This window comes from Sus scrofa, chromosome 17 (assembly GCF_000003025.6).
Source record: "Sus scrofa isolate TJ Tabasco breed Duroc chromosome 17, Sscrofa11.1, whole genome shotgun sequence".
Classification (NCBI taxonomy): Eukaryota; Metazoa; Chordata; class Mammalia; order Artiodactyla; family Suidae; genus Sus; species Sus scrofa.
This window is the reverse complement of record NC_010459.5, coordinates 5,734,004-5,752,210: the sequence shown is the minus strand read 5'-3', so window position 1 is coordinate 5,752,210 and position 18,207 is coordinate 5,734,004. Positions and strand designations below refer to the sequence as shown.

The following is an 18,207-nucleotide window of genomic DNA, read 5'->3' as shown; positions in this document are numbered from 1 at the left end:
TAAATACAGAAATACATACATACATACAGTGGAACACTACTCAAGTCACAAAAAAAATGGAATTTTGCTGTTTACAGCAACATGGATGGACTTGGAGGGCATGATGCTAACTGAAATAAGACAGAGAAAGATAAATATTATATGATATCATGTATGTAATCTAAAAAACAAACTAGTGAATGAAACAAAAAGGAAGAGACTTGCTGGTGTAGAGAACAAACTAGTGGTTACTCATAGGGAGATGGGGGGCAGGCTAGGGCAAAAATGGGATTTTATGAAATCGTGTGTGAAACTTTTGAAAACTGTAAAGCACTACAGAATTTAAAAAATCTTTCATTCAATTAAAAAAATCTAGAGTTTCTGTTGTGGGTTAAGAACCCCAATAGTATCCATGAGAATGTGGGTTCAATCCCTGGCCTCGCTCAGTGGGTTAAAGTTCTGGTAATGCCACAAGCTGCGGCGGCATAGGTGGCAGATGTGGCTCAGCTCTGGTGTTGCCTCGACCATGGTGTAGGCCAGCAGCTGCAGCTCCCTTTCGACTCTTAGCTCCAGGAACTTCCATAGGTGGTGGGTGCAGATCTATAAATAAAAAAATTTAAAAAATGCCCCCCCAAAGATGAATGATCTTCAAACCAAGTAGCTATTTATATAAAAGATGAGAACCCTCTTTTTCTTTCTTTTTATTTTCCAAAATAATTCAACCCATTTACACATTTGCAGAGAGTGAAGCCCAGGTCTATACAATGGCTCCTTAAATGCCATATAAATCTGCTCTATCCACCCCCTTACCTCTCAGACTTCACCTTCTTTATCTCCCCTTTATTTCCACCTACACCGATTTCCTTACTGTAGCCAAACATGGTAGGTGCATTCTCAGTGTTAACTTTTTGTGCCAGCTCTTCCCTCTGCCTGAAATATTTCCTAGGAATTCACAAAACTAACTTCCTCAATTTCTGCTCACACATCACTTTCTCAATAATGCTTCTCCTTTCCATGTCAAAATTGTAACTCTTCCTGCTCGTGGTCTCCCTTACTACGCTTTTTCTCTATAACATTTATTACCCTCTAACATCCTACATACATTTTCTCAGGTATGATGTTTATTGTCCATTTCTCATCTAGAATTTAAGCCTCATGAGGGGAGAACTGTCTGTTTTGTTCCTGCCTTTTCCTAGTGTCTGAAGAAATGACACATTATACATGGACAGTGAATTTTTTTAAATTAAGTAACATCTTATGATCTGCTTGCTCACTGCTGAATCGGGAACCACTTTAATCATGTGATGTATTTCAAATGTTAAACTTCCTCCTCAGAGAGAGGAAACCTGTCATTTACTAAAAAACAAAAATAAAAACTCTCAAATATCAAAATTCTTAATTCCAAATCTCCAACAAAAAGATTAATTTTTCTAACGAAGTAATAAAAATGGGTAAGATTTCAATTTCACGCACACAGGGGAAAAAAGAAATACATGACGATTTTAATGACAGTATTCTGAGTTTTACTGAAGCATTAAAAAAAAATTCTAATTGGATGTCAAAGAGGTTCAACCAAAAGAGTGGAACCCAGAGGGTAAACTTTCCTGTTGGACTTTTAAGAAAATCCAAACACTTTGTTTTTCAAGTGCAGGCCCAGGGGACACTGAATACTACCCTCCTCCCAAGGTCGCCTTGGCTCTGCCAGCCTAAAGCCTTTCACGAGTTAGGTGAAAACGCAGAGCTGCTGAATACCTGCAGTGAAGGAAGGTTCGCGCTTCTACCTGAACATTTCACATGTTGTATACAGGCAGGTAACTAAAACCTAAATTCTGCGGCTTGTCTGCTTATCTGTGTAAGCCTAGATGAATAATTCACAGCCTAGGGTATCCGTGAGGGTTAGTTATCCCCCCCACTCCTGGCCCCTGACACATGCTTGGTGACCCCATGGTCACTAACCTGACTCACTTCGGCCCCGCTCTCCTCTGAGCACAAAGACGGGTCGCGTGCTACGCCGCGTTTTGAGACTCTCCTGAGTTGGACCCTTTCTGTGGCCACCTGATACCGAGCGGCCCGACTGTAGACCTCGCCCTGGACCGTTTGGGGACGCTGCAAGGCATCGCCTGGCCGGGCCACAGACTCGGAGATGGGGGCGGCCCCTCGGCTGCCAGATCCAGGGAAAAAGTTCCTCAGCTAAACCCGGGGCGGGGCCGGGGCTCGGGGCCGGCGCAACCACTGCCCGCGAAGCGGAGGGGGAGAGGGGGAGACGCGACAACACTACGGTCCTAACATGAGCGCTGAACGCCATCCTGTGGGTTGGTGTGTCCTCTTGGACGGCTCCTTCGTCCTGCTGCACCCCCAGAAAGCCTGGTCTTCTCCTTGCTGTCCCACCTCCTGGGCGCCCGTCTCCCCCCATCCGTCCTCCTATAGTGCGGTCTGGCTCTCGGGTCACGCGGCGGCGGGGGCGTGGCATGTTCCGACCTCAGGTGCTGCCTCCCGCGGCTTCAGCTGGCGTTTTTTGCAGCGGTGTTGGCTGCTGGAACCATGCAGGGCAGGAGTCGCCTAACCCTGGTCCTCCTGAGCGTTGCCATCGCCTGCGCGGTGGCGCAGTACGTGCCACCGGTGAGTGAGCTGGAACCGAGGGTTCGGAGAGCGTCCTGCAAGAGCATGGGTGGGGTCGGGTGGGGTGAGGTGGGGCGTAGGTGCTGGGCTGGCTGGGCAAGCGGGGCGTGAGGGACACCTGATCCTGGCAGCTTCTTTACCCAGGTGGATGTATTGCTGGGCAGGGGTGTGGGTGCGGACCGGGCTGACAAACCTCACCCCAAATTGATTCGGTACAAGCACGAACAAGGAAATCTTTACGGGAAATCCTGATTTCTGCGGGAAGGTGATTGTGATTTGCACATTTGAGTGATTGCACTTGTTCTAAGAGTGCCGGACTAGCGCATCCAGAACTGCAGGCGAAAGTTCCAGTTGACTTGTGTACACAGTTAAGTGACAAACTGCTTGAAGACTTTGGCACGAGGTGCTGAAGTAGCAGCTAAGGATTCCGAGGGCCCTGGAAAAGGGCTTGGCGTCCCAGTCAGGGCAACGGAGTAACCGAGGCCGCCCCCATGTGGCTGCCTTGGCCTTCACCTTCCCAAGGTCCTGTGAATACCCGTCCTGTGACTCTCCTTCGGAGAAGTAGCAGGAACACAGAGCTGATACTTGCGAAAGACGATGAGGGACCAGTTTCACTCTTATTTTACTTGGAGGAAGTAGACTCTGAGAAAATGGCTAGCTAGAGGTCACACTATTGTTTTCTTAAGCATGCTTGAAATCAAGCCTCTGGTCACCCAGTTTGGTGCTCTTGCATAATTCTCTCTTTTGGGGGGGAGCTTTTTTTAGGGTCCCACTCGCTGCATATGGAGGTTCCCAGGCTAGGGGTGGAATAGGAGCTGTAGCCGCTGGCCTACACCACAGCGACAGCAAGGCTAGAGGCCAGCCGTATCTGCAACCTACACCACAGTTCACAGCAAGGCGGGATCCTTAATCCACTGAGTAAGGCCAGGGATCGAACCTGCGTCCTCATGGATACTAGTACTAGTCAGGTTCGTTTCCGCTGAGCGACAGTGGGAACTCCCATAATTCTCTTCATTAAAAGCAATAAGAGTGCATTTTTCTTTACCAACAAATCAGTTAACTAGGAACTTGGGTGCATGTGACCTAAGCCTAGATGAGGGTAATCTTGAGTAGCTCAGGTAGGCTATTGACATTGGGAGCTAGATGTGCATTTTATTCTTTTATTTCTCTAAGGCGAAATACTTTAATAATAAAATCGTGGTGAGATACTATTCAGCCATTCAAAATCGATATAAGGTAAAGCAAATTTAAGCAGAATACAAAATAGTATGCACAGTAATTTCAATACGAGAAAAATACACAGTTTATGCATGTGGGCAAGGAATTAATTTGCTTTAAAATGGTTGGGATTGGAGTTCCCGTCGTGGTGCAGTGGTTAACGAATCCGACTAGGAACCATGAGGTCGCGGGTTCGATCCTTGCCCTTGCTCGGTGGGTTAAGGATCCTGCGTTGCCGTGAGCTGTGGTGTAGGTTGCGGACGCAGCTCGGATCCCGCGTTGCTGTGGCTCTGGCGTAGGCCGGGGGCTGCAGCTCCGATTCGACCCCTAGTCTGGGAACCTCCTTATGCCGCAGGAGCGGCCCAAAGAAATAGCAAAAAAGACAAAAAAAAAAAAAAATAAATAAATAAAATAAATAAAATAGTTGGGATTATAGAAGTTTTTAAAGAATTTTATGCTTTGATATTATCAGTGATTTTCAGCTAAAGACCCCAGGAAACACACCTGTAGTTGAGTAAATATGGTTTATTATTTTTGGCAGTGAAGGAGAATGCAGGACACCATCAATTGTGGGACCTCTCGGTGAAAAGGTTATGGTGCAGTGGGTTAAGGATTTGGTGTTTCTACAGTTGTTGCTCAGAGTCGTTTCTTGGCTTGGGAACTTCCATGTGCTGCAGGTGTGGCCAAAAGGGGGGATTAGGGAAAACGTATTTTATAACTTAGACTTTGGTTATGTGTTTTAAGAGTAGGTATAAAGAATGGGGTTTGCTCTAGATCGAATGCTTTTAGGAAGTGGGGCAACACAGGGTAAATAAGAAACAGTCATCTATTTGTTTAGCAGGAGAAGAGGGTGTTTGGTACTTTGTGGGTTGCAGTATGCTTGTTTTTATTTGTGCTTAGACAGAATCATGAAGTGGACTTGCTTTGTCTCATTTGATCATGTTTCGGGTTAACCTTAAGTGAGGTGGATATTCTGTGAGGTTGGTTATGTCCAACAGGAGATGGTTTTAAGTGTCAGACCCGCATGAAGTAATACTGAGAGTTAGTTGTGGACCTCAGAGCAGTTTCAGATATCAGGGTCTGCTTTTTTTTTTTTTTTTTCTTCTCAATATTTTTTCAATCAGATGTACTTTAAAAGGTATTTTTAGAACAAGAAGAATCAGCCCTTCCATGAATTTAATTGTTTTTATCTGGAACTGTGGTTGTCGAAGTCTAGTCAGGCCACTGGTGTCAGTTTGGGAAGCTGTTTCACAAGTCTTTAGTGAAATGAGAAAAAATGAGGGTGTAAAACTAAATTAATTTAGAATGTCATTTTTTATTTTGACCTTATGACCTTTCAATTTTTGTCATTACAGTGTTCTTTCTTATATGTGTGTGTTTTTGTTTTGTTTGTTTTAACATCTTCACCTTGGAGAACAAAATTGGGATTATCCTGTTCTGGGCCCCTCTTAATTTTTTAATTGATCTTGAAATTCTGGGAGCTGCTGGTTGAAAGGATTAGGGGAACGTCACAGAAGTTGTGACCTCATCCATTGACAAGAATAGCAGTTTTTTGTTTTTAATTTACCATGATAAACTGTAGCCACATAGTGATAAGAGATATATCAAAACTACTTTAGGTTATGAGGCCTAGCTTTAAATTACAAACAAGAATCACTGGATTTGGAATATGTGTAGGTTTTTCCTTTTTGAGTCTTTTCAGTATATGGCATATTTCTTGAGTCGTTTTTGATTCTACTAAGAGAACTATTAAGAGATGGTGGTGACAAGTTCTTCCACTACTGGGTATGCATCCAGAGAAAACCTATACACTAATTTGAGAAGATATCTGCACCCTCATATTCAATGCAGTATTATTTATAATAGCCAAGATATGGAAATAGCCTAATTGCCTGTTAATAGATGAATGAATAAAGAAGATGTGAGACACACACATACACGCACATGCATGCATGCACACAGAAATACTGCTGAGCTGTAAAAAAGATGAAATCTTGCCACAGGCAACAACATGCATGGATCTTGAAGGTATTATGTTAGGTGAAATAAGTCAGATGAAGAAAGGCAAATACCATACGATTTACTCAAATGTGGAATATAAAAAGCAAACAAAATACATCAACAAACCAAACATATATATGGAGAACAGAGTAGTGGTTATGGGGGGGTGGGGCAGGGGGAAGGTGAAACGGATAAAGGGGAATCACCTGTGTTGTGATGGACAGAAACTAAATTTTTGGTGGTGAGCACTCTGTAATGCATATAGAAGTAGGAATATAATGTTAGATGAAACTTACCTAATGTTACAAACCAATATTATCTCAATACAATTTTTTAAAAAATATTTTAAAAAGAGAGTTGGTGGTGACAGGAGTGGTGCAAGGAAAGTCTAGAGAAGAGATGGAGAGGACATCATTGGGGCTCTGTAAACCTTGTCCTATCTTTATCCTTACCTGGAGTTTATCTTAAAAACAATGGGAATCCATCAAATGGTTTTAAACAAGATAAGATACATTTTTTTCACTCAAAAGATTAGTTTGGGTTGGAAGAGAGCAAGGGTAGACATGAGGAGACTCGTCAGGGGAGAAAACAAGGTGACTTACAGAAGGGTGGCGCCAATGGAGAAGGAAAGAAATGAATGGTTCCAGAGAAAATTTGGAGGTAGAATGGGCAGAAGGAAGGATGGATGAGGATGAAGAATAGGCACCTTTCTGAAGTGCTCAGCCAGGAGAATGGTGGTGTCACTGCCAGAGAACAGGGGAAGCATAAAGATCGTTTTCATTTGGTTATGTCAAGTTTCAAGTGGCCGGAAGATATCCGGCAGGCGTTTAGAACTGGGCTCAGAAGAGGATATTGGGAGTTGTAGGCATAGTATTTGAAGCCCATTGGAGCCAGTGAACACGGAGCAGACAGAAGGAAAGAGGCCTAGCCAAAGGCTCAGAGGCCTGTTAACCTGTAGTCAGGTGGAGAAGAACTGGCAAAGTTAAAGCAGCAGCCAGACTGGAGAGTGAGTGTTACAGAAATGCACAGGAGAAAGTGGGACAGGTCACCCTGAAGTTGAATCCATTGAGATGTCTGGTGTCTGTCGTGCTTGGCACCTAGAGGTAATTGGTCACTTTGGCCAGAGCAGCATTGGGAGAAAATAGATTGTAGCAGCCTACAGAGTAATCTCAGAGGAGTACATATGTTGTTGTGCCAAAGCAACATGGGATCGGAGCCTTGTCTGCGATGTACACCACCACAACTCACAGCAACACCAGATCGTTAATCTACTGAGCAAGGCCAGGAATCGAACGCACATCCTCCTGGATACTAATCGGGTTCTTAACCCCCTGAGCCACTGTGGGAACTCCAGAATCTTTAAATAACAAATGCTCTCACTGTAATTCTATTTCAAGTCTATGCATAGATTTTTTTTTTTTCTTTTGTCTTTTTAGGGTTGCACCCTCAGCATATGGAAAGTCCCAGGCTAGGGGTCGAATCGAAGCTACCACTGCCGGCCTATACCACAGCAACAGCAACATGGAATCTGAGCTGCATCTGCAACCTACACCATAGCTCATGGCAACACCAGATGCTTAACCCACTGAGCGAGGCCAGGGATCGAACCCTCTTCCTCATGGATACTAGTCAGGTTCATTACCACTGAACCACAATGGGAACTCCAATATGCATAGATTTTGAAGTTGTCTTTCCTTGTAGAAAGTCTCCTGAAAGTGAGAATGTTGCTGACTCCTTATGGTAACCATAAGTTTGTTTTCTCTATGAGTCTGTTTCTGTTTGTTTATTTATTTATTTTGCTTTTTAGGGCGGTACCTGCGGCATACGGAGTTTTCCAGGCTAGGGGTCAAATCAAAGCTACAACTGCTGGCCTATGCCACAGCCACAGCAACACAGGATCCAAGCCATGTCTGCAGTCTACACCACAGCTCATAGCAACAACAGATCCTTAACCCACTGAGTGAGGCCAGGGATTGAACCTGCAGCCTCATGATTCCTAGTCGGATTCGTTTCCACTGTGCCACGATGGGAACACCTGTTTCTGCTTTATAAATAGATTCATTTGTATTATTTTTCAGATTCCACATATAAGTGATATCATATAATATTTGTCTTTATCTGACTTACTGTGACAATCTCTAGGTACATATATGTTGTTGCAATATGGCAATATTTTATTCCTTTTTTGGCTGAGTAATATTCCATTGTATATGTGAACTACGCCTTTATCCATTCATCTGCCGGTGGACAATTAGGTTGCTTCCACATCTTGGCTATTGTAAGTAGTGCTGTTGTGAACATTGGAGTACATGTATCTTTTTGAATTAGAGTTTATGTCTTAGAAGCAAACCTTTAACTATTGTACTCAAGTGATGTTCAGCCAGAAAGCACCTCTACTGCCCTACCAGTTATTTGCAGCTCCATCTGATGTGATTAATTGGTCCCCATGTCAAATTGGGTACTAAAAGTTTTAAATATCACCCCTTCTATTTTTATGAATACTGCCATTGGTAAAATGTTTATGCTGAGTTCGTATGACTCCACTCTAGATGTTGTCTGCTGTCATATATATCCGTCTCAGGGATGGTAAAAAGTTAGCTTATTTTGAACAATCTTCCCTATACTTTTTTTTCTTTTTTAACAATTTTATTGAGTTGATAAGGCATACCATTCAATTCTCCAGCTAGAAGTTAATGGCTTCCATGTATTCATAGAGTTGTACAACCATCACTGCAGTCAATTTTAGAACATTTTCATCACCCCCTAGAAACCTCTTATCCCTTAGCCCTAACCATGAAACCTACCCTCAGCTCTAGGCAACCGCTAATCTACTTTTGTCTCTATGGATTTGCCTATTCTGGACATTTTCTCTAAAGAGGATCCTTGGAGTTCCTGTCGTGGCTCAGTGGTTAATGAACCTTCCTAGGAACCATGAGGTTGCAGGTTCAATCCCTGGCCTCGCTCAGTGGGTTAAGGATCTGGTGGTGCCATGAGCTGTGGTGTAGGTCACAGACTTGGCTCAGATCCTGTGTTGCTGTGGCTGTGGTGTAGGCCAGCGGCTACAGCTCCGATTAGACCCCTAGCCTGGGAACCTCCATATGCCGTGGGTGCAGCCCTAGAAAAGACAAAAAAAATAAATAAATAAATAAAGAGGATCCTATAGTACCTGGTCCTTTGTGATTGATTTCTTTCACATACCATAATGTTTTCAAGGTTCATCTGCACTGTTGCATGTACCAGTGCAATAAATGTACATTCCTTTTTATTACTGAGTAATATTCCGTTTAGGGATATGTCATATTTTGTTCTTCAGTTAATGGACATTTGGGTTGTTACTGCTTTTGGCTATTGTGAGTAATGCTGCTGCAAACATTTGTGTACAATTGTTTGTATGGACACATTTTTTCATATCTCTTAACTTTATACCAAAGAGAGGAATTGCCAGGTCACATGATAGTGCTGTTTAACTTTTTGAAGAACTGCCACTGTTTTCCACTGCCAGTGTTCATGAGGGTTCCAGTTTCTCTACATCCAACCAATGCTTGTTTAACTTATTGTCATTCTAGTGGGTGTGAAATGTTATCTCATTGTGGTTTTGATTGGTATTTCCCTATTGGCAAATGATGTTGAGCATCTTTTCATGTACTCATTGAGTTACATTTTCTTTAGAGGAATGTCTTTTCAGATCCTTTGCCTATGTCTTAATTGCCTTTTTTATTAATGAGTTGTAAGATTTTTTACATATTCTATATTGAAGTTTTTTAAATCAGATATATGATTTATAATTGGTATAAATATGAAGGTTTATTTCTGGAATCACAATTATGTTTCATTGATATATATATCTTTATACTGTAGCTGTGATAGTAAATTTTAAAATCAGGACGTGTCCTCCAAATTTGTTATTCTTTTTCAAGATTATTTTGAGTATTTTAGATCCATTGAATTTCCATATGAATTTTAGGATCACTTGTCTATTTCTGCATAGAAGCCAGCTAGGATTTTATGAGTATTGCACTGAATCTGTAAATCAATTTAGAGAGTATTGCCATCTTAACAATATTAAGTCTTCCAATCTATGAACATGTATAATCTTTACATTTATTTAGGTCTTTAATTTCTTTCTGCTTTATAGTTTTTAGCATACAAATCTTACACATCTTTGGTTAATTTATTCCCCAATATTTTATTCTTTTTGATGTTGTAGGTAGAATTATTTCTTAATTTCATTTTCAGTTAGCTCACTGCTACTATATAGAAATACATTTGATTGTTACACATTGATCTTATATCCTACAACTTTGTTGAACCCGTTCATTATTTTTAAAAAGTTTTTGGTGGATCCCTTAGTGTTTTCTATAGATTATGTCATCTGAAAATGAGACAGTTTTCCTTTTTTTCCAGTTCAGATTCCTTTTATTTCATTTTCTTTTCTAATTGTTGTGGCTTGATACTCAAGCATAATATTGAAGTGGAGCAAGTGGACTCCTTGACCCCTCTATCATTTTCTCCCTTTTCTTCCTCAGGTCTATATGCTTATAGTCTTGCTTAATAAATGTTGATAATCTAATTATAACTGTAATTGAGTGATCCATGCATTGTCTACATGTCTTCTTTCAAAAAATGAAATCAGGAGTTCCTGTCGTGGTTCAGTGGCTAACAAATCTGACTAGGAACCATGAGGTTGCAGTTTCGATCCCTGGCCTCACTCAGTGGGTTAAGGATCTGGTGTTGCTGTGGCTCTGGCGTAGGCTGGTAGCTACAGCTCCGATTGGACCCCTGGCCTGGGAACCTCCATATGCCATGGGTGCAGCCCTAGAAAAAACAAAAAGAACAACAACAACAAAAAATGAAAACAGTAAACAGTATTGAAAGAAGCGTGACTTAAAAACATTGATAATGTAATTGAAAACATAATTGATATTGTAATCAATCAGTCATTCGAGCTTTGTATATCTCCTTTCAAAAGATAAAAACATGTGGCTGTCTAGTTTTCCCAGCACACTTATTGAAGGGGCTGTCTTGTCTCCATTGTATATTCTTACCTCCTCTGTCATAGATTAGTTGATTGTAGGTGCATGGGTTTAATTCTGGGCTTTCTAGCCTGTTCCACTGATCTATAGTTCTTTCTTTGTACCAGTACCATATGGTTTTGATGACTGTTGCTTTGCAGTATAGTCCGAAGTCAGGGAGCCTGATTCCTCCAGCTCTATTTTTCTTTTTCATGATGTCTTTGGCTATTCTAGTGTCCCTTCCTAACACCATACACAAAAATAACTCAAAATGGATTAAAGACCTAGATATAAGACCAGACACCATAAAACTCTTAGAGGAAAACATAGGCCAAACACTCTATGACATAAACTACAGCAACATCTTTTCAGATCCACCTCTTAGAGTAATGACAGTAAAAACAAAAATAAACAAATGGGACTTAATTAAACTTAAAAGTTTCTGCACAGCAAAGGAGACCCTAAACAAAAGGCAAAGACGACCCACAGAATGGGAGAAAAATCTTCACAAGTGAATCAACTGACAAGGGATTAATTTCCAAAATTTATAAACACCTCCTACCGCTCCATACCAAAAAAACAAACAACCCTATCAAAAAAATGGGCAGAAGCTCTAAACAGACAATCCTCCAAAGAAGACATATGGATGGCCAAAAAACACATGAGAAAATGTTCAATATCACTCATTATTAGAGAAATGCAAATCAAAACCACTATGAGGTACCACCTTTCACCAGCCAGAATGGCCATCATCAAAAAATCTACAAACAACAAGTGCTAGAGAGGGCGTGGAGACAAAGGAACCCTATTACACTGTTGGTGGGAATATAAATTAGTGCAGCCACTGTGGAAAACAGTATGGAGATTCCTCAGAAACTAAGAACTACCATTTGATCCAGCAATCCCACTCCTGGGCATCTATCCAGAGAAAACCATGACTGAAAAAGACACATGTACTGCAGTGTTCATTGCAGCACTATTTGCAATAGCCGAGACATGGAAATAACCTAAGTGTCCATCGACAGAGGAGTGGATCACGAAGATGTGGTACATGTACACAATGGAATATTACTCAGCCATTAAAAGGAACGAAATAACAGTATTTTTAGCAACATGGATGGACCTAGAAATTGTCATGCCAACTGAAGTCAGTCAGACAATGAGACACCAATATCAAATGCTGTCACTGACCTACACCACAGCTCACAACACCACCAGATCCCTAACCCACTGAGCAGGACCAGGGATCAAACCTTATGGATACTAGTCAGGTTCATTATTGCTGAGCCCCAATGGGAACTACTCAACAGCATTTTAATAAGTGCCACATGTATCAATGCAATATATTATTTTAAGCTTTAAGAGTATTTTTAGTCCAAATCTATCACATCAGAGTGAGAAAAGTGGATTTCTAAAGTGCTCTTGAGGCCAAGTGGAGTAAGGATTATCTTGTTACTGAATTAGCTGCCTGGCAGAGCATTGTGTTTATTATGTAGGACTCTAGAGTTGTTCTAAAAGAACACAGTATATATATTTTTTTCTCTGTCTTTTTAGGGCCACTCCTGTGGCATATAGAGGTTCCTAGGCTAGGGGTTGAATGGGAGCTGTAGCTGCTGGCCTATGCCACAGCAACGCCAGATCTGAGGCACGTCTATGACCTACACAACAGCTCACAGCAACAAGCCAGTATATGTTGACATTACAAGATGAAGCAGTCATCACAATATTCCCAACTCATGGGAAAAAAGGGATCAAAAAGACAAAATGTCGAGTAGCTTATCACAGCAGAGTATATTTACAAATATTAAAACGTAAAATGAGGCTGTAGCCAAAGTAAGTCTCTAGATAGCTTATTTGTTAGCAAAACAAGGAAAGCTATTTACCAAACATGAGTTAATGAAACTGATTTCAGAAGTAGAAGAAAAATGTCCTGGGAAAATTTGTTTCACATTCTTAGCCTTTAGCTGAACATACTTGCCTGGAACTTTAACAGCAACATCAGCATCAATTAAAAAACAAGGAAAGTGATTCCCAGTTGTTTCTATTGGCTCTTAAAGTTATTGATACTAATCAGTTATCAGTATTTGTCAGATTGTCTTTTGCCAAGTTTGAGACTGTAGAATTGGCTACTCTGAATGTCTGCATAAAACAACCACAGGCAATTGTGTGTTCAAAGATTACTGAATTTAGTAATTCAGTAAAACTTGAAGTAGAATCTGCTGTGATGTAAAAATATGTGAGGAGCAGAAAAAGGCTTAGTTGGACAAATGTACAAAACTTGTAAAAATGCAGGATGTTTAAAGCTTGTGGTTATTTATTATATTGTTGACTGGCAGGTACTTTGTGGAGAGTACTTAAACCTGTCGTGTTATTATTATGTCAACCTTGAACCACTTCTGTTTTCATAGATTTTCACTTGCATGAATTTTTTTTTTTGGGGGGGAGGGCCGCTCCCGCGGCATATGGAGATTCCCAGGCTAGGGGTCCAATTGGAGCTGTAGCTGCCAGCCTACCCAGAGCCACAGCAATGCAGGATCCGAGCTGCGTCTGCAGCCTACACCACAGCTCACGGCAACGCCGGATCGTTAACCCACTGAGCAAGGGCAGCGATTGAACCCGCAACCTCGTGGTTCTTAGTCAGATTCGTTAACCACTGCGCCACAACGGGAACTCTCATGCATGCATTTTTTAATCTTATTTTTTTATTGAAGTATGGTTGGTTTACAATGTTGTGTTAGTTTCATGTGTACACCAGAGTGATTCATTTATACATAGACATATGTCCATTCTTTTTCAGATTCTTTTCCTCTATAGGTTATTAGAGAATATTAAGTAGAGTTCCCTGTGCTATACAGTGGATCCTTGTTGATTATCCATTTTATATGTAGTAGTGTGTACATGTTAATCCCAAACTCCTAATTTAGTTTTCCTCTCACCTCTCCCTTTTGATAACCATAAATTTGTTTTTGCAATCTGTGAATATGTTTCTGTTTTTTTTTATATATAATGATTTTTATTTTTTTTCCATTATAGCTGGTTTCCAGTGTTCTTTCAATTTTCTACTGTCCAGCATGGTGACCCAGTTACACATACACATATACATTCTTTTTTCTCACATTATCATGCTCCATCATTTGTATCATTTTTTTAAGATTCCACATATAGGTGATATCAGATTTGTCTTTCTTAGACTTCACACTGCCTCTTGATGCCAAACTGTCATGTTGATATTATTTAATATCTAATATTTTATATCCTAATAGTTTAGAAACAATTTAAATTCTGATGATTAGATTAACTTTTTGGGGATAATTTGTTTATGCTTGATGCTGTTTTTAATGAATTCAACCAAAAATGACAAAACAAAGCAGTACATATATGAGAAATGTACTGTGGTATTTTGACAATTAATGCTTAAATCTCAGGTAATGTCAGGCTACCTTAATATGCTTCCCATATGATCTCCATTCCTATACCAATTTGCTGCAGTATATATATATATTTACTTCTACAATATTGAGTCTCAGTGAAAAGGAGAAACATGCTTGGCATCTTGAACTAATAATAAAAGGATGATAAATCAGTGTGGACTTTTTTCATCATTTTATATTAGGAACTGTTTAGCTGCTAAACTTGAGCAGCGCTCCTTGAAACAGTCTCATTCTTTCATTGCCTAAGCAATGGCCTCAGTACTGGGGGCTCTGCACACACCTCAAGGGACATAGCATCTGGTCGTGAAGAGAGACACAAACAGATAGTTACAATGCCATGTCGTAAGTACAGTGATGGATATGTGTACAAATGCTTTGAGAGTATAGAGCAGAGAATGGCTAGTTTCCTATGAATGGTAGATGAAGACGTCATAAAAAAGACAGTATTTGAACTGGATCTTAGAAGTTGGACCCAAAGTTCACATAGTAGAGAAAGGGTATTCTAGGCACATAGAACATCAGGTGCATACACAGGCATGAAAGGGTGAGAGAGCACAGTATGTGATTGCATGCAGCTGTACGGGGAGTGGTTGGAGAGGAGGCTGGAATTCATGGCCAGATTATGAGGGGCCCTGTGCAGTGTGCCCTGAAAATCTAGTTTGGGATGCAAATTTCTTGCAATAGAGTTGGCTCATAAATTCAAATAACATCACATCTTATCAAGTAATTTCCTGTCATAAACATTATCTATCTACATCCTTATATTTCCTCTTCATTCAGTATATTTGCAGTAGAAAAGCCAAATTACAACATTTACAAATAGTGCATATTGAATTTGAGACTGGAAACGCGCTTAAGGATGAGATTTTTAGAAGTTTTCATTGAAGGAAAAAAGACTTTTAAGAGGCATTGAGAAGTTCCTATTTTGGCTTTGTGTGTTAAGGACCCAACATTGTCTCTGTGAGGTTGTGGGTTCGATCCCTAGCCTTGCTCAGTGGGTCAAGGATCTGGCATTGCCATAAGCTGCAGTGTAGGTCACAGATGCGGCTTGGATCTGCTGTTGCTGTGACTGTGGGGTGGGCTGCAGCTGCAGCCTGGATTCAACACATGGCTAGAACTTCCATATGTTCCGCAAGTGCAACCCTAAAAAGAAGGGAAGGAAAAAAATTGGGGGGGAGGGTCATCGAAACAGTCAAAAGGCCAAATCATACTTGATTTTATCTTCACAAACTTAACTTTTTTCAGATTGCCTACTCATTTTGTAGTTTCCTGACATTTTTCTCTTCCTTTTCTTAGTGGACAGAAGACTGCAGAAAATCAACCTATCCTCCCTCTGGACCAACGTGAGTAAACGTTACATGATCAAAACCCAGTCTTTCCTTTGAGGAGAGTTTTCTTCTTGTAATGATCACATAAAAATAATGACAGTAAATAAAATCTTAAGCCATGTCTTCTATCCTGAGACAGAACTTTTCTCTCAGGTTTGTGTATTATGCATTTGGCTAAGACCTTGGGCAAATATGAAAGTATCCCATGATGAAAACCCCTGGGAACTTGCATAAGCTGCAGATGTGGCCCTAAAAAGCAAAAAAAAAAAAAAAAAAAAAAAGCCATTTCTAACCTATCAAAATCATAGGAAAAAATGTTTTGATTCTCCACTAAATTCTTCTCTACCCCTGAGTATATTTCTCACGCTGACAAATGGCAGAACTGACCTGTGATACTCTGTAGTGCATCAGTATAAATTACCCAATCATACTGAAGCAAAAAAGGGTAGGGCCTCATGTTAAACATTCAAAAAATAAACCCTGCCATGTTGAAGACATGCTGTTGAAGACAACAGGATTGGAAAACATAAAGGAAGGGCCAGTATCATCTTTTGGTGTGTTTACCATTAATGCTTTTAGTTTAGGATTTTGGCTTTTTCACATCCTTTGTGCTTAAATAGGACTATGGGAAAGACATAAGACTAGCTCACTGGCCCAGAGGGTACAGAATGTGGAAGAGAAGGAAGAGGTGTCAGGAAGGCTCATCTTCCTTCCCCTGCTCTTTGTTCTTGCTCAAAGTACCCTGCTGCAAGGAAGGAAGGGCAGAGTATGTACAACTTTAACCAGTAATATCAAGATGACATTGAGGTTTTTGAGGCCCTTCAAATGTGTGTATTGTGCTGCATTTGTCTGAATTATGTATTCTAAATAACCTCTGTCACAGAAACAGTGAAGTTGTCATAAACTTAATTCTTTGAATTTATGCACCTTTCTGAAAGAAGCAAATATTTGGCAGGAAGTGCATAGATACTGGAGGTGTGCCTGTCCACTTGTGAGGGAGTAGAGAAACACCTGTTTATCTAGCCTGACCAGTCAGATCAGGACTGGAGACCAAGGGACTGATGGCCAGGGCACCCCTGGATCCATCTGAATCCCATTAGCATTTATTTTCTACTGCCCACTGGTGCTTAGCATCTCCTGACTTATTTGTGTGTGTGTTGTGTCACTTGGACCAGTTTCTAAGCTACCTGGGCAGCCAGGTGGGTTCAGTCAGTGATTAATTAATTTATTATGATGACCTGGACACAGGAAATGCTGAGTCTCAAAAATAATGTCATGATGTTTATTGTTTGTTGTAAAGTAGGAACATACTCTGTTCTATCACTATTGATTGAATACTGATGCTGCTAAGTATTTTCTGCTTATTTTCTGAGATCCTCACTGCCTTCAGAGGGTAAATATTCTTTATTTCTCTAGGAAATTGAGGTGCAAATGTTAAACATTGAAATATTTAGAAAAATGTTGAGTGAGAAGTGAAACGTGGGATGATGGCTAGCTAAAGTCACAGTAAGCTTTAGCTGTTCACATAACTTTGTTAATCAGACTGATAACAGTTCTGTCAAAGAATTCTGATGTAGAGTGGCTCCTGGAGTCTTCCCATCCCCACTTAATTGTAACTCCCTGCTAAGGAGTTTGTCTCCTCTCCATTTCTTCTGTGAAGTTAGAGACTGAAAAAGAATCAGGAGTTTAGGGCGGATGACAGGGGCATGATTTGGGTTTTGTTGGATGTTGTGAGGGAAGAAGCTGCTGATCGGAGTTCACAGGTAGAACCCATATCTTAGGACAGTGCCACCAACGTGCATGGCTCCAGCAGGCCTCCGATTGATCACTGCTGCTAGACGTTGAAATCCAAATGCACACTGGTGGGGAAGGGTGGTCACATCTGCCTGTAACAGGAGGAACAACAATTATTTATTGAATCGTAGGGCAGAATTTTGCGTGTGAAATTATGATTAGTCAGAAGCTGAATTCATTTGTTTTGTGTAAAGCTTTGTCCTGGGATTTAAGTATTATAGTATTTAATACAGACATCCGCGACTAAGAAAATGGAAGTGCTTTGAGAAAAACAAGATCCAGTCTTGTGATTTGGTTTAAATGCGTATTTTCAGAATTCTGTGTGCTCTTCTTTTAAGTCTCAACATGAATGGCTGCTGGTTAACAATTTCATAAAACCTTATGTATACACCCAGACCTCAAGCTCAGAGGCATTATTTAGAGCATCAAGTAATTATTCATGACTACAGGAGTATTAAATAGGACCCCAGTTCTTGACGTTTGGAAACTAACCTATCCCCAGTTAACTCTTCCCCATTATAGACTTTAGCCTGGATAGCAATTTAAGAGCCTGGTGACATTATAGCACATGCCAGAGTGTACCTCCTGCTTCTCAGGAGCAGAGCAAGGAGGGAGCAAATGCTGGCTATTTTCAGGCAGTTTTAAACTGAGAAGCCACTGAATGGCACACCCTTGGAGGCTTTTTCACTTCAGGAACAAGTGCCATAGTGACAGAGAATAGTTGGAGGGTTTATCCTCCAAAAATAGGGCCACCTCCACTGATAAGGGAGTGGACATTGCTACATCCTCATAGCAGAAATTGCTGTATGTCAGCTGAAGAGTGGG

The 18,207-nt window shown here is 40.8% G+C and overlaps 1 protein-coding gene across 1 annotated transcript in view; it reads left to right on the top strand.

Annotated features, from left to right (window-relative positions):
• ASAH1 (N-acylsphingosine amidohydrolase 1) overlaps positions 2,400-18,207 on the top strand; it is a 37,764-nt gene continuing 21,956 nt past the window's right edge. Inside the window, exons 1-2 of the mRNA XM_003134187.6 lie at positions 2,400-2,598; positions 15,557-15,603. Of these exons, the coding sequence (XP_003134235.3) occupies positions 2,521-2,598; positions 15,557-15,603 (125 nt within the window). The 5' untranslated portion in view covers positions 2,400-2,520. The remainder of the gene's footprint in view (positions 2,599-15,556; positions 15,604-18,207) is intronic.